The 25,306-nt window shown below is 44.5% G+C and overlaps 1 protein-coding gene across 6 annotated transcripts; it reads left to right on the top strand.

Moving 5' to 3' along the window:
- The first annotated feature begins 14 nt into the window (after window positions 1-14).
- Window positions 15-25,258, top strand: LRRC66 (leucine rich repeat containing 66). Of its 6 annotated transcripts, none has more exons than XM_084760402.1 (5): window positions 15-102; window positions 2,324-2,773; window positions 14,835-15,004; window positions 21,210-21,399; window positions 22,896-25,258. In XM_084760402.1, the coding sequence occupies exons 2-5, from the start codon at window positions 2,329-2,331 to the stop codon at window positions 24,695-24,697; spliced, it is 2,607 nt and encodes an 868-aa protein (XP_084616528.1). In that variant the 5' UTR covers window positions 15-102; window positions 2,324-2,328; the 3' UTR covers window positions 24,698-25,258. The 6 variants fall into 6 exon arrangements, with proteins under 6 accessions (XP_084616528.1, XP_084616526.1, XP_084616527.1 ...); XM_084760400.1 differs by having other exon boundaries at window positions 22,893-25,258; XM_084760401.1 differs by having other exon boundaries at window positions 21,207-21,399.
- Window positions 25,259-25,306: the final 48 nt, after the last annotated feature.

Genomic DNA, 25,306 nt, shown 5'->3' with positions numbered 1-25,306 from the left:
GCAGGGCAAGATGGGTGGAGCCTCAAGGGCACAGATGTAAAAGCCCCATGTATCTGGATAGGCTGGAGACAGACCAGCGGGGAAGCACCTCAGGACCCTAAGGTAGGCCCAGGAGCAGTCTCATTCCCAGAGGAACCTCACTGTTTTCATTCCTCTTTTCCAGTCTCCTATGGAAGAATTCATCTTTGCCTTTTCTCTACTTCAGTTTACTCTGATGTACACATGTCCCCAACTACTTGTGATTCCTCACACTGAAACTTTAATAAGTCTAGGTAGAGACCTGCTTTCTACTTATTGTTTGTACTTTCCCTGGGGTTCTCTGGTTGGTTGGTTTTTGGTTTTGTGGGAATTCTTTTGCCTCACACATAGACATCTGTATGTAATATAAACAATGTTTCTTAACATTAATACTTTAAATTTTAGATATAAAGTTATCCTAGTCTGCCTATTTGAATGTAAATATATATTCATATGTCAATGTCTTCCCTTTGAAAGGGGCTAGACTATAAAAATACTTCACTTATATCACTTTTTAAAAATGTATTTTTCCACCCCATCTTTTTTTTTCATTCTTGCAAAGGAGTGTGCAGGTTTATGATTGCTGGTTTGGTTTTGTTTTGCTTGCTGTTACTCCATTCACTTGGCATCCAGTTGTATGCACAATGACTGCAGCTTTAGCATGGAAACAAATATCACAAAACTAATTCAGTTTCTGGTATTGCAAAAGGGACATACTATGAATGACTCCTTGCTGTAGGTAAGGCACCTTTGCAGTTTATGTACCTAAATTTAAATGTCCTCTGAAATATGGGGCAATTGACCTTGTATGAAACAGTTTAGTTGTTGTCATGAGAACGGCCTTCATTCTGCGCGTTCATCCGTGCAGAAAGCACAGCCCAGTGACAAGACTCTGGAACAAAAACTAGGAAACATGGGTGGGGGAGATACTTGCCCTCCTTTTGCTTTGTGTTTGGAATACACAAAGCAGGGCGCTGACAATGTGCAATGGCGCCAGCATCCTGTCAAGTTGAACGGTACTGAATGCGTTCACTCACTATTTACTGAAAGTATTGTGAAAGCAAAGGCAGAGTATTGGCTAAGGTAAGAAAGAGAGGTGCAGACTGGAAGAACTAAGATGAGACTTGGTGAACGTGCAAGATTCAGACCGCAGCGGGGAATGGCACTGACCACGGGTGATGAAAAGCTCGCTTCTCTGTGAGGTAGACATACATAGCTCTAGCCCAGGGCCACATCCTGCAGTTACCTGACATGAGTTTAGCAAATGCAGCTCATCAGGCTAGCTGCTTTATGGGATGTTTTGAATGCCAACCTTGGGGATTTGGACTACGGGCAATTAAAGGGACACTTCAAAACTGCAAAGGAGAAAAATGCATAAGGGAAATGACATTTGGGGGGGAAATCCTTTGGAGTTACCTCTGAGAGAGAAGAACTGAAGCAAGGGCTGGAGCTCAGTACAGCTGTTCTAGCAGTCCAGCTGTGACAGTGACTCAGACAGAGGTGGCTTGTGACCAGGAAGGAATGGTGATGTGTGGCTGAGAAAGTTGGTTATTTGTACTCTGGTTTTAGTGTTCATAGAGTTTAGCTTAAAGCAAATCTCAAGAATCCCTTGCCCCTCCCTCTATAGTCGCTTTCCTGGATGCATTCAGCCTCTGTAACTTGTACACACTTGTTTCAAACCCTACAGTTGCTCCTCAAGAGGAGGGTGACAAAGACTTGACTTTCTGTATTTTATGACACCTCCGTGGTTTGGAGCAGGATATCCTTTTCGTGATCTTTTTTTTTCTTTTTGTATATATTTAAAATATTTCAAGATGATGTGGAAAGCAGCTGTACAGATAAAGCTGATGGTAATTGTCTAGCTTGCATCTCTTCTGTGAGGTGCACTTTATATTCCTAGAACAGGTGCCCGCTTTAATGTGCGTGTCATAAACCACATGACAGTGTCCTAGATAAGCCCAGCGGACTTTGCCCCGTGCTGGTGACTAGTGACGGAGGAGACTCACTAGAGAGCAGACCACGGGCTGGAGGACCCTGGAGAGGCAGGGGTGAGGCTTCACAAAATGTGTATTTTATGAATATTGAGAGAAGGTCTTTCTACAAAATGTACATGCGTGTTGTTTTAGCCTGCAGTTACACCTTTTGGGTAACTGCCTTAGAAACCCAGTTTCTAAGACAACACATGTTCAGTTGATAATTAAGAATGTTTTCTAAATCTTAAATTGGAAATTAAATTTTCTGCTTCCTATTTGCTATTTGCTTTTGCATGTTATTTTGAACAAGCCAATTTATTTATCTTTTCCAGGCATTATGAAAGACCTCTACGTCAGAGTTACTATCATAATCATAGGTCTTTGCGTTGCGAGAGCAGCAACAAACCCATCAAGAAAAAGTGGTATTTCTCTCGATTCTGAGCACCAGCGGGATGGGCATCTTCCGGCAAACCGTTGGTCTTCTACAAGACCCACATCGCGGATAGCAGACACCTTGGACATGAGCTTCCACTCCCTTCAAGTCCTCTTCCAATCTCACACAAGAAAAGAATGGCAGGTGAAACATCTGGATCTCAGTAACCACTGCATATCGAAAATGACCCTCAGCCCTCTGACGCCTTTACATGCTGTGGAACTACTGAACCTCAGCAACAACGCCATCCACTCCCTCTCGCTCGATCTGCCCCTGCCTCCCTTCTCCGGACTCCCCCGTCTAAAGGTGCTGTTGCTTCAGAGAAACCAGCTCAGTGGTACTCCGAAAGGTGAGCTGTTTAAAAGGCTGGGTGAGACAGAGAAACAGTAGGTGGGGAAACTGGTGTTTTATGTCCACAAGAGCTCTGTGTTTATGTTCCGTTCCAAGGGAGCGGCTGAAAAAGCAAAGTGGTTTAACCAGGCAAATGTAGTAAAGGTGTTTCCAAGCGGCACTGCCAGCCCGAGCGCAGCACACAGTTAGTGCAGCATAACCTCCCTGTCCCCTCGCATCATTCTCAGTCAGGCGGTGTGAGTTTGTATCTAAGCGCTGGGTAATAATCTCTGAAGTGTTTAGGCTTTTGTTTGTTTGTTTGATTGATTTGGTTTGGTTTGGTTTGGTTTGGTTTGGTTTGGTTTGGTTTGGTTTGGTTTGGTTTGGTTTTTGAGACTGGGTCTCAATGTGTAGCTCAGGCTAGCCTAGAACTCCCTGTGTAGACTAGGCTGCTCTCTAACAAAGATCTGCCTGCCTCTACCTCCCAAGTGCTGGGATTCAACATGAGTGCCACTACACCTAAGATTTAGTAGTGTGTGTGTGTGTGTATGTGTGTGTGTGTGTGTGTGTGTGTGTGTGTGTGTGTGTGTGTTCATTAACATGGAAAAGCACAGAGAAATAATGGATACAGGTATTTTAATATATAATTTAAATTAAACGTGTTGCCATATTTATTTTTTTCTTGGAATGCTTCTGCCCTCCAAATGTAGACCAGGAATACTCCAATATTGTATATTTGTATGTAAGATGTTCTCGTATGAAACTAAAATCAGAATTTCTTGCTGCCACTTAAGCCCTGGAGACATTGCCTTTAATTTCTGGTTCTGAGCCCCACGGGCTTCCCAATGCTTGGTTCTTAGCTGATGACGCTGCTTGGGAAGGTGACAGAAACTTTAGAAGGAAAAAAATACAACAACAACAAAAACTTGCAGGAGGAAGTAGCATTGTGGGGCAGGCTTTGGTCCTCTTAACATTTTCTGTTTCTAAGCCTGGATGCAATGAAACCAGCCAGCTGCCTGCTCCTGCACCATGCCGCTGTCCCTGCCTGTGGCCACACTTTCCCAGCCACCATGGGCTCCAGCCCTCTGGAACTGTGAGCCAAACCCCTTTTATCCTTAAGTTGGTTTCACCAAGATATTTTATCACAGCCACAGAAAAGAAACTAATCCAGCGCGTGACCTACCAGGCAACATAGCTCAGCCTAGCCTCCTTTAGACACTCTCAGCGCACTTACCTTAGCTGGCAGCTAGAAGACCATGGAACACAAAGTCCATGTTCAGATAAAATGTTGGGTAGGTATTTCATGTAACACTGAACACAGTCCTGAAGGTGTAAACTGGTGCTTGTGTGAGCACACTTTCATACCCTTGTGAAGCCAAAAAAAAAAAAAAGAAGAAGAAGAAGAAGTAATCCAATCCATTATAAATCAAAGGCTCCATAGGCTTTATTTGAATTGAGAATATTCAGTGAAAAAGATCATGTCACATGTCACTGTAATGCAGTAAGTCATGCACAGGACGTGGTAGCAATTAAAAGATGTAAAGATAGTTTGGAAACCTGAAAGTGATTTGCAAATATTAGCTTCCATTGCTCTCTTGGCACAAATTGAGAACAGCAGAGTACTTAGAAACAAATAATTAATTTGCTTAGCTCTATATCTCAAGCTGTCTTTTAAAACGTTAAGTAATTATTGCCATGGATGGGATCCACAGTTCACTGTGATTCATGAGCTGAGAGCCATGTGTGTCTACTTAAACGTGCTTTATTCATACAGAGCAGTAATAAATTAGGAACGCCCCCAGAAGGCAGCACTCAGGCAACTAGCCGAGTAACACACACAGCTCTACAATGCATGGCCTATGTTTTTAAACAGCGGCTGCTTATACGACACCCAGAAAAGCCTGTTTTTATAAAGTTGGAATGTTACATTGACTAATCTCTTGCCAGGTAATCTCAAGTGTTGAGTCAGCTGTGACGTTACCAATTAGCTTAGTGTTGAGGAGACGCCCTGGTCAGGTGCTGGGCAACACAAAAGAGAAATCAGACATGAATATAACTGTAATGATAGTTTCACCTTCCACATAGCTTTGGAAGTTGGAGATGAACAACTTAAAAAGAGGAAAGTTTTTGTTTTGAAGAGGTCAGTCTGTGGCAGTTGGGTCCTGCTTTGGGAGCTGTTTTCAGCTGTACATCATGACAGGATCACATAGTAGAGGAAACGTCTGACCTCTTGGTATCAGGTAGTGAGAGAGCAAGAATTCCAAGTCCCACAGTCCCCATCATGTGTCCTCCGTGGTCTCAGACCTCCCGGTAGGCACCTCTTCAAGGTTCCACTTCCATTCAGTAGCCCCAAGCTGAGGACTAAACCTTGTAACACACAGGGACACATAACCAGGCCACAACAATCAGTATTCTCGAAGTTTAAAGCAATGGGATCGGCTTCTAAGTCCTTCATCAAGCAGTAGTTCAGTACTTTACAGAGTAGTGGGACAAACACCTTGCTGAGGTCGACAAGTCAACTGGCATCCTCACGTTAACCCACTAAGTTTCAGGAAGCAGAAGAATGAATAAGAGGTGAGGTGAGATAATAACTGGCATTAGAAATGAGCAGAATTAGCCAGGCGTGGTGGCGCACGCCTTTAATCCCAGCACTCGGGAGGCAGAGGCAGGCGGATCTCTGTGAGTTCGAGGCCAGCCTGGTCTACAATGCGAGTCCAGGACAGCCAAGGCTACACAGAGAGACCCTGTCTCGAAAAATAAAAACAAACAAACAAAAATCCAGAGTCTTATTAAACAAAGGAGTTTTTTGTATTCTTTTACCCACAGGGGTTGCTATTGTATTATAGAGATACAAATAACCATTGATTTCAAAAAATTGTTTCCTAAAGAAATAAAATGGATAGATGACATTAGACTAAGAGGACAAGACTCTGAGTCACTTACACACCACCTTGACCGCAATAAGGGATGACATACAACATAAAATGTCTCCCCTGGATCATTTCAGACACTGCTCCAATTCTTAACGCTTGGACTTTGAAGCCATAACTGCAGAGTGGCAATGTGCTGTGGTATCCGATGATCATACTTGGGAAGGAGTGCAGAAGTTCAGAGTTCAAAGACAGCGCTTACCAAGGTGGTGGCTAGACAGCCTCTCTCTGCCTTTTTTTACATACTGACCCTAATATTTTTGGGAAATATTAAGACTGCCTCTGGCCACTTTAACACTGGATGATTGTATTTTATCCCTTCATAGCCTATGTGATCATCAGAATGAAGTTCCATAGTTCATTCCATTTCCACAAAGTCACTTGGGAGTTTTCCTCTCAACATTGAGTTCTCCTGTCTTGAAACATGGAATCCGACTGCCGTGGGATGTCCCAGTGCTGGCCAGCACATCACAACTTTTGTTCACTTGACTACCCATCATCAGTAGCTCAAACATGAAGCATGTTTTCCCCTGCTTAGAAATGTAGTCTGGAAACATATGTGTAGGAGGGGTCTAGGTCCAACCTATGCATGCTTGTTGGTTCAGTCTCTGTGAGCTCCATGGGCCCAGGTTAGTTGACTCTGTAGGTCTTCTTGTGGTGTCCTTGACCCCTCCAGCTCCCTCTATCCTTCCTCCCACTCTTCCACAGAGCTTCCCATGCTCAGCCTATTGTTTGGCTGTGGGTCTCTGCATCTGTTTCCATCAGCTGCTGGATGAAGCCTCTCAGGAGACAGCTATGCTGGGCTCCTGTCTGCAAGCATAGCAGAGTAGCATTAATAGTGTCAGGGGTTGGCTCTCTCCCATGGGGTGGGTCTCAAGGTGGGCCAGGCATTCACTTGCCATTCCCTTAATCTCTGTCCCATCTTTGTCTCTACACTTCTTGGAGGCAAGACAAATTTTGGATTGAAGGGTTTTTGGATGAGTTAGTGTCCCCCCCCCCACCCCTTACTTGAAATCCCACTTGGCTATAGAAGGTGGCAACTTCAGGCTCTTTTTTTTTTAATGTATGTTTTATTTGTTTTTTTACTTCCCCCCTATTTATTTAATCACTTTACAGCCTAATCCCAGCCCCCACTCTCCTCTCCTTCCAGTGCCACCCTCGTGTCCCTCCCTCATTCCTCCCGCTCCTTCTTCTCAGAGAATGGGAGACATCCCCCCAAGGGTACCAACCCACCCTGGCATCTCAAGTCACAGGAAAGCTAAACATATCCTCTCCCATTGGGACCTGACAAGGCACTGCAGCTAGGAGGAAGGCAACGAAAGGCAGGCAACAGAGACAGCCCCTGCTCCCATTGTCAGGTGACCCACATGTTCACAGATTACACATCTGTTACATATGTGTAGGGGTCTAGGTCCAGCCCATGCATGCTCTTTGGTTATTGGTTCAGTCTCTGTGAGCCCCCATGGGCCCAAGTTAGTTTATTCTGTAGGTCTTCTTGTGGTGTCCTTGACCCCTCTGCCTCCCTCTATCCTTCCTCCCACACTTCCACAAGACTTCCAGGATAGTGATATTTTGACTTCTTCCTTTCCAATTTGTATTTTCTTGATCTCCTTTAGTTGCCTTATTGCTCTAACTAGAACTTCAAGTACTAAGTTGGTATAGCTATGGAGAAAATGAGGAGCCTTGACTTGTCCCTGATTTTAGTGGAATTGCTTTAAGTTTCTCTCTTTTTAATTTGATGGTAGCTATAGTCTTGCTTTATATAGCCTTTATTGTGTTTAGGTATGTGCCTTGTATCTCAGATCTCTCCAGTACTTTTAACATGAATAGATATTGGATTTTGTCAAAGGCTTTTTCAACATCTAATGAGATGATCATGTGGCTTTTTTCTTTCACTTTGTTTATATGGTGGGTTGTATTGATAGATATTTGTAGATTGAACCATCCCTGAATCCCTGGGATGAAGCCTACTTGATCATGGTAGATGCTATCTTTGATGTGTTCTTGGATTCAGTTTGCAAGAATGTTATTGAGTATTTTTACATCAAGTTCATAAAGGAACTGGGTTTAAAATAATCTTTCTTTGTTGAGTCTTTGTGTGGTTTAGGTATCAGGGTGACTGTGGTCTCATAGAAAGAGCTTGGCAAAGTTCCTTCTGTTTCTAGTTTGTAGAATAGTTTGAGGAGTGTTGGTATTAGCACTTCTTTGAAAGCCTGGTAGAAGTCAGCACTAAAACCATCTGGTCCTGGGCTGTTGTTTGTTTTAATTTTTGTTTTGTGGGGTATAGGACTATTTAAATAGTTTCCCTGATCTTTATTTAACTTTGTAAATGATATCTATCTAGAAATTCATCCATTTTGTTCACATTTTCCAATTTTGTAGAGTTCAGGTTTTTGAACTAAGACTTAATGATTCTTTGGATTTCCTTGGTGTCTGTTGTTATAGCCTCTTTTCATTTTTGATTTGGATATTCTCTCTCTACCTTTTAGTTTGGCTAAGGGTTTGTCTATCTTGTTGAGTTTCTCAAAGAACCAACTTTTGGTTTTGTTGATTCTTTGTATTGTTCTCTTTGTTTCTATTTTATTGATTTCAGCCCTCAGTTTATTTCCTTCAGTCCACTCCTTTTGGGTGTGTTTACTTCTTTTTGTTCTAGAGCTTTCAGGTGTGCTATTAAGTCACTAGTGTAAGATCTCTCCAGTTTCTTTTTGAAGACACTTAATGCTATAAGCTTTCCTCTTAGCTCTGCTTTCATTGTGTCTCATAAGTTTGAGTATGTTGTGCCTTTATTTTCACTGAATTCCAGAAAGTCTTTAATTTCTTTCTTTCTTTCTTCCTTGACCCAATGGTCATTGAGTAGAGAGTTGTTCAGTTTCCATAAGAGTATGGGTTTTCTGTTGTTTCTGTTTTTGCCAAAATTCATCTTTAATCCATCATGGTGGTCTAATAAGATGCAAGAGGTTATTTAGATCTTCTTGTACCTGTTGAGATTTTCTTTGTGACTGACTATATGGTCAATTTTAGAGAAGGTTCCATGAGTTGCTGAGAAGAAGGTATATTATTTTGTGTTTGGATGAAATGTTCTGTAGATACCTGTTAAGTCCATTTGATTTACAACACCAATTAGTTTCATTATTTCTGTTTATTTTCTGTCTCCGACAAGTGACTTCCTTGAATACTCTCCACCTTCCATTAAGGTAGGGCCACCCACTGAACCTGGAGTTAGCTGTTTTGACTAATGTAGCTAACCAGCCTACTCCAGAGATTCTCTCTCTACCCCCTAGTTGCTAAGTTTACAGGTGGCCAATCATCCCTGTCCAGCTTCTTTTATGTGAGAGCCAAACGCTGGTCTGCATGCTTATACAACAAACACTTTACCCATTGAGCCATCTCTCCAGCCCTCCACCTTATTTTTTGAGTCAGGGTCTCTCACATAACCTAAAGTTACCATTTTGGCTGGATCAGCTGGTCAGTGAGCTCCTGGCCCCCCTCCCTTGTCTCTGCCTCCTCAGCGCTGGGTTATAGACAGACTCTCATGCTTAGCTTTTATGAGAGTGCTGAGGATCTGAACCTAGGTCCCCATGCATTCACAGCAAACACTTTATCCATTGAGCTACCTCCCAGCACAGAGAAGTTATATTAATTCCAGACAAAGATGTCAGAACAAGAAAAAATATCAGGCTAAAGAAAAGTGCTACATAATGATAAGGAAGCTAATTTTTAAAAAATAATAATAACCTGCAATAATCCCTCATCAATAAATCAAGAAGACAGGCAATCAGTAATAATCTAGCTGAAGTGATAGTCTAACCAAAAAGCTTGATCCAATATATATATATATAACCATCTGTAACTCCAGTCTCAGGAGACCTAACACCTTCTTCTGACTGCCACAGGCATCAGGAATGCACACGATGCACATACATAAATACATACATACATACATACATACATACATACATACATACATACAAAACATTAATACAGGCAAAACATCCATACACACAAAATAATAAAAAAGACAGAAGTTGGTACCAGACCTAGGGTGTTGCTATGACATGCCTGACTATGCTGTTTGTTGGAGGAATATGGAAGACTTTGGGACTTTGGACTAGAAAAGCAGCTGAACAATTTTAAGTGAGGCTTAATGGACAGTCCTAGTAGAAGCATGGAAGACAGCGCCGAGGAAAACTTGAACTGTGAGGGCCCAACTTAAGAAGTTTCAGAGGAAACCAGGCATGGTGGCGCACATGTCTAATCCCAGCACTCAGGGAGGCAGAGGCAGGTGGATCCCTGTGAGTTCAAGGCCAGCCTGGTCTACAAAGTGAGTCCAGGACAGCCAAGGCTACACAGAGAGACCCTGTCTCTAAAAACCAAAAGAAGAAGAAGAAGAAGAAGAAGAAGAAGAAGAAGAAGAAGAAGAAGAAGAAGAAGAAGAAGAAGAAGAAGTTGTTGTTGTTGTTGTTGTTGTTGTTGTTTCAAGGGGAAGAATGTTAGTAAGTAGCCTAGAGACCGTTCTTGTGATATTTCAGGCAATATGTGACTATTTTTTCCCCTTGTCCTAAAAATATGCCTTAGGATAAATTGGATCATTTTGGATTAAAGGCATTGGCAGAAAAGAGTTCAAGACAGCCTAGTATTGACTGTGTCATGGGATTACTAATGGTCACGCTTATGCACCTGTACATTGAAAAGGAGCTTGAGGGATGAGGAGAAATGCAAAATGTAAAGTTTGGGCGTGAGAAAGACCACCAGAAAGTATAATGGAGCTAAATCAACTGCTCAAAGAGATAAAAGGTGTAAAGAAAAGCCTTATGCTAAAAGGAGTAAAGAGAGTGGTGTCCTCAGGGCAAGACTCCACCCAGATAAGCTTCCCACACGTGATAGGAATTCAAGAACAATTTAAGCAGTAAAGAAAACCATCTACAACAGAAACCTGCTGCAGATGTAATGAACAAGGGGGCCAAGTTCCATCCCCAGCAAGCAGCAGAGCTTGTCAGCTTTGGCCACATGGATCTGGCTTTAAGAGTCAAGGATACAAGAAAGGGGTTGTGGAATCTCCCTCTGTGGCTAAGGGAAGCTGCTGAAGCCAGGCGTATGTCAGAGATGACCCTGTGTGGAGGCCCCGAGAAGACATGTGAAGCTGTGAAAACAAAGCCTTGATTTCATTAGAGACCCCAAGATATTGGAGATGCCAGAGTCATAGGATGCCTGCCAAGGAGAGCTGCTAACAAGCAGTGAAGGCAGCCCAAGAGATAGAAGAGTGTGCTACAGTCAACAAAGATGAAAGTTGAAGTTGGGAGGAATGTTTGCCATCAGACCTGGAGATGCAGAATTTGGAATTTCCCTAGCTGGTTTTAGGTCTTGCTTTGGTCTAGTACTTCCTCATTACGTTATAGCCCATGCTCACTTCTGGAGTGGTAACGTATGTCCTGTGCCAATGTATGTTGGAAGTATGTGATCTGCTTTTTTTTATTTTGATTTTACAGGGGTTACAGTTAAGAGATTGCCATGAGTCTTAAAGAGACTTTGAACTTCAGAGTTGTAAACAGCACTGAGGCTGCGATAGACTCTGGGGATTTTGAAGTTGTACTGACTGTAGTTTTGCACTGTGGTCTGGCTATCATCCTAGAGGGACCAGGGGGTAGAACGTGGCGGGTTGACTAAGAATGGCCCTCAGAGTCTCATGTATTTAAATCTTTGGTCTCCAGAGAGTGGCACTATTTTAAAGGATTAGAAGGTCTGGCCCTGTTGGAGGAAGTGTGTCAACGGGATTGGACTTGGAGGTTTCCAAAGCCCACACCAGATCCAGAGTCTCTTCCTCTGCTTGCACATCTGGATGTAGGACTCTCAGCTCCTTCTCCAGCACTGTACTGCTTGCATGCTGCCTTCATAAATGTCTTCTTTTCAGTTGCGTGGTCATGGTATCTCTTCACAGTAATAGAAACACTGACTAAGACATCAAGTAAGTTCTTGGAGAATCCTGCCTCCTGTCCCCTTTTTACACTCGAGTTCTTTCCGTATCTGCTCATGTATGTTTTGTTGTTGAGTTTAGTTTTGAGGCAGTTACAGGTAACGAGTGGTTATGAGGCCTGGATTTTGACCCAGCTCCTTCTGCCCTGTCCCTGAGAAAGGTCTTGCCTTGGTGTTTTGTTTGTAAATGGCAAGAAGGCCCCTTGACTTTGTGAACATTAAAAATGAAAGATTTGTGAAGTGCTTCGAGCATAAAGAGTGCACGATTAACCAGGAGGTGGTGATGTCTCACACCTGCAGTCCCAGCACTCAGGACAGCCAACGCTACATGGAGAAACCCTGTCTCGAAAAACCAAAAAAGAAGAAAAGAAGAAAAGAGTGCACAATTAAACAGCTGTTTCCCTGCCCTTCACAGCAAGTGTGTGCTCCTCCTCCTCCTCTGCGCTCCCCAGAAACTTACCCAACTCAGTTAAACATTGGGATATTTTAGGACGCATGTATTCACATTTCTAAATAGGCCAGGCAAGTATGAGGCAAACGTCAGAAAACTGTAGTGTTTTTCCCAATGCTGTCTTATATGCCTCTCCTAGTCCCATGTGTTTGCACATTTAAGCCTGAAGGATATCTGCTGCACAGAGAGATGTATTTTCTTTAGAGGTTGTGTTAAAATCTAGAGGTTCAACTGGCCTTCCTCCCAAGCCCCCATTTGGATGCCTCCTGGCACTAGTGACAGAGCAGAGAAAGAGTTGAGGGGAGAACTGGGAAGAGATGGGAGAAGGTACGCTGGAGCGCCGGGACAGTGGGGCAGCGCACGGGACTTTACACAGCAACGAGGGAGTATTTCACACACCCATGTGCTAGCTTTGGCTCTCTCTCATTGATTTCACACACCCGTGTGCTAGCTTTGGCTCTCTCTCATTGATTTCACACACCCGTGTGCTAGCTTTGGCACTCTCGCATTGATTTCACACCCACGTGTGCTAGCTTTGGCTCTCTCTCATTGATTTCACACACACGTGTGCTAGCTTTGGCTCTGTCTCGTTGATTTCACACACACGTGTGCTAGCTTTGGCTCTGTCTCATTGCTTTTGAAATATAGTTTGGTTGACCAGTTTCTCCCCCCCCAGTCTCTCTTCTCCTTCCTTCCCTCCCTCCCTCTCCCCCCCATCCCGTGTGTGTGTGTGTGTGTGTGTGTGTGTGTGTGTGTGTGTGTGTGTGTTTGCGAGCACATGTGTATGAGTTCAAATATAAAATAGCTTTCTACATGCCCATGCCCCATCTAAAGCAGGCAGCCTTCATCCAGCTCCACCCAAATGTCCTACACCAGTTGGAATTTCGCATCTTTTCAGAGAAACCAGAGATGCAGATTTCTGTATTGACGACTCCTTGATGTCAGCTTGACAATTTCAGATCTCTGTGTAGACTAAATACTATGGCCCAAGCACCAAAGAGTCCACAACATTCTGCTCGGCAAAGATGCAATCCTTTGGTAGACAGACAAATTGCCAGTTGTGCAGAGGGGTGCTGTGCACAACAAACCACTTTGCCTAACAAGACACAAGAGTCTATGTGTCTTCTGGTTCTGCCACACTGAGCTTCCAGGGTAAGGGTTTGTCATCAGCACCAAGAGCCTCCACCATAATCTTTCGATTGATTCATTGCTTTAGAGCTCTTTTGCTTCATCTTTGCTACTCAAGGGTACAGGGCGCTCTACGTGGTATGGCCATTTCAGTTATGTCACCTCTCTTTCCATAATCAGTCTTGTCCCCAAGACCTTGCAGACAGTAGGCAAGAAATGAATCCTCCTGAAACTGAACCAACTTGGTCTCCTACACAGAAGCTAAAGACTCAAGCCCACATTTGAGAACAGTGCCGAGGAAAACGTGACATTGCAAACGCCTCCCGGGGAGACCCATCTGGGAACCAAGTCTGCAAGTCTGCTGTGACTGGCACCTTGCTCTCCTTCTGCCTTCTCGGTGCCAACAGGGTCTACTGCATACATCCCAGAGCAAAGTGAAACACAAAGGCAGAGGCTAAAACCCCATCTGATTCTTGGCCTGGGAAGTAAAATCTATCTGTCATCTCTTTACCTTAAAAAAAATCCAAGAATTCTTAACATTTTAGTTATAATACCAATGGTAAACAGTTGAGAATGGATATGGCTAAAGATAAAGATGTGTGTATGTGCGACATGAAAGTAGAACCAGAACAGCCCAATAGAACAAAGGAGACAAAGGAGAGGGATGGAGCTAGACACACTCAACATACAGTACACACTTGCACAATTTGTGTAATACAGGACCATGTAGAATGAGTAAACACAATGAGAACCTTTTATTTTAAAATTGCTTTAAAAACTGAATAATAAAAATTTAAAACAGGAAGAATTCATTTATCTAGTGAATAATGAAAGCTCAGGATAACTTTTTCCTGTGCTGTCGTAGGGCTATCATTCAGTTTTACCCACAGCTGATCGAATCAACAAACATCTGTTCATCACCTCACTTAATCGTGGTTAGATTTTTTAAAACTGATTCTTTAATTTAAAGAGAACACATACTAGATTAGTGAGACAGTTCGGCTGGTTAAAAAAAAAAGTGTCTGCAGCCAAGCCTGACGATCTGAGTTCAAATCCTGGGGCCCCCCCACTGTGGAAGGAGAGAATGACTCCTGAAAGTTATCCTCTACCCTCCTCACATGCACTGTGACATACACATACACACAAGAGATATATAAATTAATAAGTGAATGTGTGATAAAAATAGCTCATGCTCATTTGAAGGAACCAATGTACCTGAAGTTGAAAGACAGCTTCCTCCACATCCATCTTCCCCTCCCTCAGCCATCCTAAACCAAACTGTAATGACTTAGTAATTTCATTCACCTCCTTATTTCTGCCCACTCAGAATACATACCTCCATGTGTTTGCCCGTGCATGCCACCAAGAACATTGTGATTATTATTATATACTGCTTTGATTTTATTTTTACCTTCCTGTTCGATTAAGTTCACACGCTAATTGGCTCTAGTCTCTCTAAAGACCACTCATTTTTTCCACAGTGTTAATACACTCTGACAAGTTCCCACTCGAGAGCCATTAATATCTCTTGTTCTCCACCACACACTACGCAGCAGCAAATAGCACCAGTTTAGGTTTTAATCTGCTTTTCCTTTTCACAGGGCTGTGGAAGCTAAAGTCATTGCAGAGTCTGGATCTGTCGTTCAACGGGCTAGTTCACATTGGGCTGTCTGATTTCCATGGTTGCCTGCAGCTGGAGAGCATCTATTTAAAGAGCAACAAGATACGCTCAATTCACCCAGAAGCCTTCAACGGGCTCAAAAAATTACAGGTTCTAAAATCTTTCTTAACAACTGTCTTAAATATACAGACTTGCGGCCAACTAGATTAGAGGGCTGTTTCCTTTTAGGAGTGCCTCGGTGTGCAAGGGCACTGGCTGTTAATCAAAGTGTGTGAGTCTATGTAAGACATCCTAAAACAACTGAAGTCTATTGCTCACAAACTAAAGGCCACAGCGGTTGATATGGCTGGAAATGGCTACGTTGATAAAGTGCCCGCTTAGATGCCACAAACCCTAGGTTCAGTCTCCAGCCTAAAGTTGTGTTCTGGGGGGTAGGGAGTGGAAATAGGAGAATCACTAAATTCAAGGTCATTCACAGCTACATATCAGGTCAAGGCCAGCTGGCTGGCAAGAGACACTGTCTAAAGAAACAAACAAACAAGAAATTAGCATATTATTTATCCAAATCAAATTAATTCAACTCCAAGTTTCCATTTTCCAGCTGGCAAAAAAGTAAATGTGTTATTTAAGAGTTTGAAGCCAGCTGGGCGGTGATGGCGCACACCTTTAATTCCAGCACTCAGAGAGGCAGAGGCAGGTGGATCTCTGCGAGTTCGAGGCCAGCCTGGTCCACAAAGTGAGTTCTAGGACAGCCAAGGCTACACAGAGAAACCCTGTCTCAGAGGCGGGGGTTGGGGAGGGGGAAGTTTGAAGCCAGCCTGGTCTACACAGGGAATTCCAGGCCAGCCAGGGTTACAGAATGAGACATTGTCTTCAACAAACAAATGAACAATGCTGCCTACCTAGACTACAAGTTCAGTGAGAGGTGCCAGGACTCTTGCATGAACTGGATCATTTGGGAGGTCTTTCTCAGCCCCTGTGGCTAAGGCGGAGATGTCATCAGCTTGGGACCATAACGGCTGCTGCTGGGCTCAGGCCCCTGTAGCTCTCATGTCCAGAGCAGATGTGGGCAGTAAAAGCAACAGTGGTAACAGTTCCCATATGCGTGTCACCTGCCATATGCCACATCTTATTCTAAACACCCAGTGGCATTCATAGTGGGGCACCTGTGTCACATTTCAGAGCTGTGAGCCTTGCAAATTGTCTCCCTCATTCTGTTGAGACTGAGAAACCCCGGAGTCCTGTTCTTACACTCTTCTCCATCGCCACCTGCCACACACACACACACACACACACACACACACACACACACACCATGAGGACAGTGTGATGGCACCTGTCGGTGGCCTTCAGGCACACCAGAGGGGCAGCCAGTGAAGCTGAGAGACTCTTCAGCCCCTATCTTCACAGACTCCATCTCTCTCTCTCTCTCTCTCTCTCTCTCTCTCTCTCTCTCTCTCTCTCTCACACACACACACACACACACACACACACACACACACCCTTTTCCTCCAGTGGCCAGACTTTAAAAATGAAAATGAGGGGCTGGAGAGATGGCTCAGCAGTTAAGAGCATGTACCACTCCTCCAGAGGACAGGAGTTCAATCCCCAGCACCGGCATCAGGTGACTCACAACCACCTGTAACTCTAGCCCAGAGGCCAGAGCTTCTGTGGACACCTGCACTCGTGCACATGCTTACACATAATTAAAAATAATAAAATGTGAATCCTTTTTAAAAGGAGAAGTTAAGAGTTTCCCTTCAATAACGTACGCTATTTAACCTAATAACGTACGCTATTTAACCTAATACCGTATCTTTTACATCTATATTTAATATAAAATTATTAGGGTGATAGTTAACATTCCATTTTTCAAACAAAGCCTTCAGTCCCTATTGGGTGTTTTATGTCTTTTAATGCTCTGTGGCCGCGTGTGGCTAATGGCTGTCATGTTAGGCATCCTGGACAGGGACCACAGGCACTTCCTCAGCATTATATAAAGTGCTATTAAGGATAAGCCTCTGCCTCTCCTTTCCAAACCTTGAGCCTCGCTGTGGAAGGGAGACTGAGGAAGCAGTGATGAGAGGGCAGAGCTCACTGCCTGGAACCCAGTCTACACTCCATCACTTTCAACATCATCAGGTTACCGCATCTCTGCACCTTACTCTCTGCGTCTGTATAATGGTTCCCTGAGAGCCTGGGAGGCTTAACTGTGTCTGAAGGGCTTAGGTCACTACCGGGGGTGACACAAGCTCTCCTCTAGTATACAACGTAACTGTGTCACTCCTCTTGCTGGCCTGACCCCTGCCAGCCTCTCCAGTCTCATTTCAATGTCAGGCCACTTGTCGGGTCCCAGCCGTCGGGGAAAAATCGAATCAGGGTTCACCTGAAAGAGGGAGTGGGGATTGAAAGTAGGATACAGAGACACGAGAAATAATGAATCAAGTCAGGACATTTCTGATCGAGATTCCCTTTAATGTCCTACTAGTAAGAATATAGAGAGAGCAAGGTCAATAGGATCTATTCTAATCTCACTTACCCTAGCCCCCAGGCAAGAATATAATAGCCTGAATTGCTCCCTGTAGAACTTTCTAGATCTCTGAGTAGTTCTCTGTAAGAACTTCCTTGATCCTCTGGGTGGTTCCAAGTTGGAACTTCCCTGCTTCTTTCAAAGGTAAATAGTCCAAGGATAGCCTGGAACACAAGACCTCTTGGTGAGGTAAAGGTCAGCAACTCGAAGGTCGCAGCATACAGCCTAAGCACAGGATTTCGGACATGGCAGAATTTGGCATGGGTCCCCACAGCCACTGTCCCTTTGTGCATCACTTTCCTGCCTGTTTGCAGTTCGGGTCTCCTTTCCTCCTACTTACTCCTCCTCTTTACACGAAAGAACTAGGGCGATGAGTCCTTCCAGCTTTGGTTGAATGTCACTTCCTTGAGGAGGTGTCCTGTAGTCTCTCTTTTCAGAAGCCTTCAAAATGGCCTCCTGCCTCCTCATTGCACTGGGGCCAGCAGGGTTGGACCATGGCTAGTTGCCCATGCTTAGCCCCCTCTCCATTAGCACCAAACAGGAATCACAGTCTTAGAGAGCACACATCATACCTCATTCTGTTGCCTGGTGCTGAGCTGGGTGCATTTTAAAACACCTATTGAAGGCACAAAGGGATGGATAATGGGCGATCTCCTGAGTGGCTGTATCGTGGCTACCCCTGGTTTGTAGCTTAAAACCACACACATGTATCACCTCGCAATGTCTATGGGTGCAGGAATTCAGACATAGCTTAGCTGGGCGGGGGAGGAGGGGATGCAGCAGTTCCATCTCATGGTCACTTGAGAGACTGACTGCATTGGTGTGGTGGCTGGCGTGTCACCCGAAATCCTCACAGAAGAGAACAGCTATCTAAGCAAGGTAGGCGGGACTTGTTTCCTTACTGGGGGTTGGACAGAGGCCTCGGCTCCTTACTGCCCATTGGTTGAGTCTGCCCTCGGGTTTCTGCACTGCAGCCCTCTCCACCAGGCAATCCAGGACGTGGCATCTTGTTTGGGAGGTAGCAGTCTCTCTAGCATTCTCTGCCCTGCATAAGAAAAGCATCTCAATTTCACGGAATGCCACCATGAAAGCGGCATCCCACTGGCTAGAAATCGCATGTTCCACTTACACTGGAGGGGAGAAATTGCTTAAGGGCCTGAATACCAGTCGGTAGGGCCATCGGGACCACCTTGAAGTCTGTCTGCCAAGGCAGGTATTAGATCAGCAGAGCCCACTTCACTTGACTGTACTCCCCAGTTCACTTGACTGTGCTCCCCACTTCACTTGACTGTGCTCCCCAGTTCACTTGGTTGTACTCCTCACTTCACTGGCAAGATACTGGCAGGTTGTGAAAGAGCCTTAGCCAGTGCCTACTGGATTATGGGTAATGGGTATGTCTGTATATGGAATTTGTCCTGTGTGTTCCTCTCCTGTGCATTTTATTGTGCTTTATGGGTCTTAGAAGATCAAGGGTTAAAAAAGAAAATAGACAAGCTATATGTGAGCTCTGGGCATGTTTGGAATATGGCCATAATTCTCACCTCACCAGAAATGGGAAACTCATATAGTCTCTGCTCCGCGTTCCCTTCTGCGTGGTCCGGCTGTGGACCATGATGAGGCTGGTACCAGGAAGCTGAATATCACAGTGGCTGGCTCCCCCCCACCCCCACCGAGCACAGAAGATGAATTTCACATCTGCACTATTGTGTTTGTCTTCCCGTGGAGGTATCTTCCCAGAAGCCAAATAGATTTTTAAAACGTAAATTCATCACCATACTTAAACAGCATGAAATAAGTTTCACTGACATTTCAAATTAGCTTTTCTTTTCTTAATCTTATCTCGTTCTTCTTGGATATGGTGATTTGTGCTGCAATACATTGCCGGTCTCCCAGTCTTCCCGGAATATATGTACCTTTCAAAGGCCACAGGATGGGGGTCTCTTTTGCTAGGTTACAATTCTGTTTTCATCTTTTCCTAGAAATTATTCTTCCTGAATTATTTCATTCATTTTCTTTCCTCCATACTGGCCTTCAGTTCTGTGATTTGTAATTTTAAAAATGCTAAGATGCAAAAAATACACTAAAAAGAAAATGTCTGCTCAGAAAGCATGGTGACTCCATGTGACACTGACACAGAGCACCCATGGGAGAAGCCTCCATGTGACACTGAGACAGGGCACCCATGGGAGAAGCTTTGACCCTGCGTAGCACCAGGCCAAAGCAAAGTGCTTTCTCTCCTGGTCCTGACCTCCTGCTCCTACTTTCAGGAGCCTTCCCTGAGAATCAAGATTGTATAGCTGCTCAAGATAGGAAAATCACCCCCATTAAGTTCATGAAAAACCACAAATCTATTTCTAGTCATGTTTGTTTGTTGTGATGTTTAGTTGTTGGACTTACCTCAATTTAGGATTTTGTATCATCTAAGATGTTTATTTAAAACTTGGCCTTGGCCAAGGGCTGAGGAAAGATGATTGTCATGCGTTCAAAGCCAGCCTGGATTATATGGTGATTTTTTGGAGGTGGGGCCACTCTTGGTGGACAGGAGAGAAATTGTTGACCTTGGCACTATGCAATTTTATCCACATATCTCCTCTTTTGTTAAATCAAAGATGAGATTTTCTGTTTCCTGGTTTTCTGTTCTGTTGTCACCACCTAACAGTCTCCAAATGGCATCTTTACGTTAATGTGGTAGATCAGAGAGGTTATGTTTTGAAGTGAAGACACACAGCTAGGAAAGCAGAAAACATTGCAACTCTGTCATTTAATTCTTCAGCATTTCCATCTGTTGTGGTTTGCTTGTTTGTTTGAGAAAGAGTCTTCTGTAGATCAAGATGGCTTTAAACTTAGACTTTTATCTAACCTTTATCTTCTGATCCTCCTGCCTCTACCTCCTAAGTTCTGGTATGTACAACCATAGTAGATTTATACTTTTCATTCTTTGTGGAGTGCCTGTTCTGATCCAGATCCCTATACCAATGACGTTCTATGTGGGATACTGTGTGTCGCTTAGCCGACCTACTTCCTTTATGAAAGGGGAACTCTGGAAGTTGTTGGGAGAATATTATATGGAATATAGTATATTCCATATAATATAATATAATTAATATAATATATTCTGGAAGTTGTGGGAAAATAATATATATATACACATATATATGTATATATGTATGTATATACCAACATAGTGCCTGCTACACAGTATACCAGCATAGCAGTAGCCACAGTCACCCCTAACGTAACTTCAGTACTGTCTCATGCACTGTTGGGTCCAGCTTCAGCACACCTTGGCCTGTTACTTGGGCAATGGAATCATTTCTGTCCTCCGGGTTCTCCATGCATTTCTAACTATACAGGAGAGGTGAGTCACCTTGCAGATCCTGAACAGCCAGCCACAAATGCTCAAAGAACCGTACTACTCTCTGAGGTAGTTCTCCCAGGCTCCGTGGCCTCTTCACTCACAATCCTTTGCTATATCCAAGATGATCATATTTTGAGAAATCATAGACCTGAATCCAATTCTGAACGACAATAGCATGAGGTTCTGGGTTTTTTACCATGGGTTATAACTCATAAGAAACAAAGCAGATGAAATGTCTGAAAAGCTTTTTCAGGCATCTAACCTGTGCAGCAACTCTGGGAGGTGGGCTCACAGAAAACAAACACTTGCCAAGACACACAGACTTAAATCCCTGTGAACTGAGCAGGGATTCAAGGCCAGTGTTCATGGACTTTTCTGCCAGGCCTCAATTTGTTGCTTTTATGGAGACAGAAGTATCTCTTGTGCCTTTGTGCAGAGACTGACCCACATTGTTTCTTTTTAAGCAGGTGGTAGACCTCAGAAGCAACGCCCTGACCACCCTTGAACCAATTGTGACCATTGCTCTAGAATTCCCACACCTGGAACTTGACTTGACTGAAAACCAGTGGCAGTGTCAGGAGAGCAATGCCAGCTTCCAAAATGTCACCTCTACATCCTGGAGGGAAAAGTGGAATGCCATCTGCAACATGTCTGTAGGTAAATGAGCCGCCCACCCCCATTGTCTCTCTTTCCTGAAATGGTTTCATTGATGTAGAAAATGCATATAAGAAGGGAGTCTCCTTAAAAGTAGTGACATACTGGTCCCTACCTTAGTCTTCGTCATTATTCTATTGCTGTGAAGAGACACCATGACCACACAACTCTTATAAAGGAAAACATTTCACTGGAGCTGGCTTACAGTTTAGATTTTAGTCTCTTATCATTATGGTAGGAAGCATGGCAGAGTGCAGGCAGACATGGTGCTGGAGAAGGAGCTGAGAGCTCTTCATCTGGATCAGTAGGCAGCAGGAAGAGAGAGCCACATTGGCCCTGGCTTGAGTGTCTGAGACCTCAAAGGCTTCACCCAGAGATACACATCTCCAATGAGGCCATGCCCACTCCGACAAGGCCACACCTACTCCAACAAGGCCACACCCCCTAGTTGTGCCATTCTCGATGAGCGTATAGAGGCCATTTTCTTTCAGAACCACACTACCCCAGCCAGCCTTCGGCTGGGTCACAGGAAAATCCCTGGCACTTCATCCTTTTCCTTGGTTTCTGACAGTTTTCTTCACATGGTCAAAGAAGCATACACTCAGAACAGTTTTTTAGCGGAAAAAGAATTTTGCCTGGAATCTCTCAAAATATCACAAGTTCACCCCCATTTCTGATGGTTGGTTAAAGAAAAGGCTCTAAAGCCTGAGACGTTATCCCAAATGCCCACTGCCCTCTACAGCGTGCCCCTCTCTTGTGCAGGAAACATGCACACAGGTTTCCAAAGTAAAGCTTCATTTGCTCTGACCCTCATCCTTCCCCATGGGCTGATTGTGCTACTGAGGTGGGACGGCTGGGACCTGCTACACTAGCTATCCTGAAAACAAGATTTAGCATAAAAACCTGGACTCTGACCATGAGTCTGCCATGAAAACAGAGTCGTAGCCATGGCTACCAAGATTAGGAAACATCTTCAGGAAGCGCAGAGGAAAGTAACCAGCCAGGATTGCCTCTGAGTGTGCAGGGCAGAAGAGAAAGTTGGGTGTTTTACTGCTTTACCAGAACTGGAGAATAATATAACACTACAAGTCTACAGCAAGTAGGGCAGACGCAGTAGAGGGTTAATAGAATGTTCTAGCAAATTCAAAGTAGTTGAGGGTGTGGAGGAAGGAGAAGCCATGTGTCAGCCATTTCCTATGGCTTCTTTCTCCTGTGGGGATCAGGCAGGCAGGAGGCCTCAGAAATATAAACTTCTCAGCCTGTGAATAACAGGCCTATATCTTACAATCTTATAAAAATGCAGAGCATATGCACCTGTGGGTATTGAACAGGAATGAAGGGATGAGTGAGGGCATGCATGAATGAATAACATTACTCTTCACTTGATCCATGCCTGAAAACATGGCTAGATAAAGATTGAGGAGGGTACACAGAACTTCTGAAAGCCTGGCATCTTTTCAAACCTCTAGTCAGCATGTTTTTCGATCTCTCTCTAGCAGGGAATGAGAAGCTATATTTGGAGACTCCTCAGATCCGAATTTCCAGAGATACACACCTTCCTCACACTTCCCTGAGTGACTTGAAAAGCCTCACCCAGAGCAAAGCAGAGAGGGCCCAGGAAGAAATGGACACACACCTTGCTACTCTGGGAAAGGAGGCGCGAGTTGGCTTTCGTGATCTCAAGGAGATATGGCCTCAACCCTCCACAGAACTCAGAGACTCGCAGGATGAACATGCCACTGAGAGAAAGGACGACAATCCCCCAGACCTTGTTCTGGCCATCTGCCTGTCAGTGTTCATCACGTTTGTGGTAGCTTTCTTCCTGGGGGCTTTTGCAAGGCCCTATATTGACAGATTATGGCAACAAAGATGCCTGAACAAAAAGCCTGGATTGGATAATGGCTATTCAAATGAGGGCTTCTATGATGACATTGAATCTGCCCAACGTGCGCAGGACCAGGCGACAGATCTTCACCAAGCTTCCCACCACCCAGACCTTCATGAGAGCCAGAACCCTTCCTGGCTGAGAGAGCCAATCCCACATGGTGCTGTCATATCAGAAAGGATGCTGGGAAGCAACAGAGTGGACCTCAGTAGTCAGCAGAGCCCAATGCAGTATGAGGACATCACTGGGGCAAGAAGTAGTGATGGCAACGTGTTTCCAAATGGCCACGCAGCCCACGCTGTGCTCCATGGACTTCCAAACACGGATACTGACAAGCTGAACTCAACAGTGCAGGATCACTGTGGTGTTCTCGAAGAATCGCATTATGAAATGGTGGCTCAGGAATATGACGAGGCCCATCACCTTGACAAGGTGGTGGGTGGATCTTCCACTGCTTACCTTCCGGGAACTTTGCCCAGTTCCATCGATAATGGGTGGGATGAATCGGATGGATCACAGTCAAGAGACATTGCAGTTTCCTTCTGCAAAAGTCCAGCACATACAAACACTCAAGGGACTAGGGAGAATAGGGAGATGGGGTCCCCTGAATCTTTGGGAGCTATGGGCTCACAGATGGAATCTTCTGAGGAAAGGCAGGTGAGCAATTCCATTAGGGAGCTGGTCATACAGCAGGCCAGCTTCCGGGAAGCCAATGCGGAGGATAGGCTTTCAGATGTCTACAGTGATGAACTGTATCATGACCCAAGAGGTGTAGACCTGCCCTCCCTTATGCCAAGATGGGGCAGCGGCCCTCATGCCACTCCTGCTACTGAAGAGTCTGTGCAGAGAGATGCTCCTGTTGACCCTTATTACGACTTGGAGGCCAACTATGAGTCTGATTCCGACGAGGGTTCTTTGTTTACCCTTAGTTCTGAGGGTTCTGATGACTCAAGGGGCTTGATGGAAGAACAGGCATCTGTCGAGAGTGGTGGGGCCAGCCAGACCCTCCCCAGCAGGAACTTGGGAGAACACAAGGACAATGCGACATCAGCAGAAAGTGTTGAGGGCATCACCTCAGAGAGGAGTCTAGAGAAACGAGAAACTCACCTTGGAAACCCTCTCGCATCTAGTCCAGACTCTTGTTTGTATGAGGCCCATCTGGAAAGGGACTTTAATGCCACTGACCCTGAGAATATATCAACCTGGCCCCAAGCCACAGGCCATAAGATATCACATCATGAGATCCAAGGCACATTTGGTGGTGACATAGGGGCCCAGTGTGAGGCAATAGACTGGCACTGTTCCCTTAGAGACCTGGAGTTCCCAAGTGTTGATAGTTCACCGTCACCACCACACTGTGATGACAATCCCTCAGACCCTGAGGAGCACGCACCCATGGGAAGTAAACATTGGTAAATCACAACCTTCTGTGCCTTGCAGATAGAGCTTGGTTTGTGGAGAGTTTGCACCATGCGCAAAGCCCTGGCTTCAATCCAGAGCACTAAATACATAGTATAAACTGGGCCCCACTGTGGCACATACTATCATCTCAGCACTTGAGAGGCAGAGGTGGGAAACAGACATGAGACTGAGACATCTTTTGTGCGGTGGGTGATAGAATGCTCTGGCAAATGTGGCGCCTATTGCTCCATCAATCAACTCAGATCTGCATGAGACCCAGTGTCCCAGGCAGATTCCAGGGTCACATCCTCAACGGCATTTGCCCAAATCCGCATGGTCATCTGGGAGCCTAAAAGTCATTAATTTTTCTTCAAAATTATGAGTTCAAAATTCACTTTTTTAGTCAACAGTATCACAGTGTCAATTCACTAGACCCATTGACAGTTTTTAAGTCTTGACTTCTTTTTCGTTTTCTACAACTGCATAGCTTCAAATCCATAAAATTATTTCATTGGTACTTCATAACTGTAATTTTGCTAGTGTTATGAATCATAATAAAATATCTCATATGCAAGATACTCATCTCCCCCTCAAAAAACGGGGTCAAGAACCACTGTTTTGTGC

Source organism: Acomys minous, assembly GCF_964271855.1.
Source record: "Acomys minous genome assembly, chromosome: 15".
In the NCBI taxonomy this organism is placed as follows: domain Eukaryota; kingdom Metazoa; phylum Chordata; class Mammalia; order Rodentia; family Muridae; genus Acomys; species Acomys minous.
This window is presented reverse-complemented; position numbering and strand designations above follow the sequence as displayed.

What these genes read in the sequence shown, in the direction of transcription:
- LRRC66 (XM_084760397.1), top strand. Translation starts at nt 2,329, where the DNA reads ATGAAAGACCTCTACGTCAGAGTTACTATCATAATCATAGGTCTTTGC. An exon ending in GCTCAGTGGTACTCCGAAAG is followed by an intron (nt 2,774 to 14,834) that starts GTGAGCTGTTTA and finishes TCCTTTTCACAG; the next exon opens with GGCTGTGGAAGCTAAAGTCA. An exon ending in CATCTGCAACATGTCTGTAG is followed by an intron (nt 21,400 to 22,892) that starts GTAAATGAGCCG and finishes ATCTCTCTCTAG; the next exon opens with CAGGGAATGAGAAGCTATAT.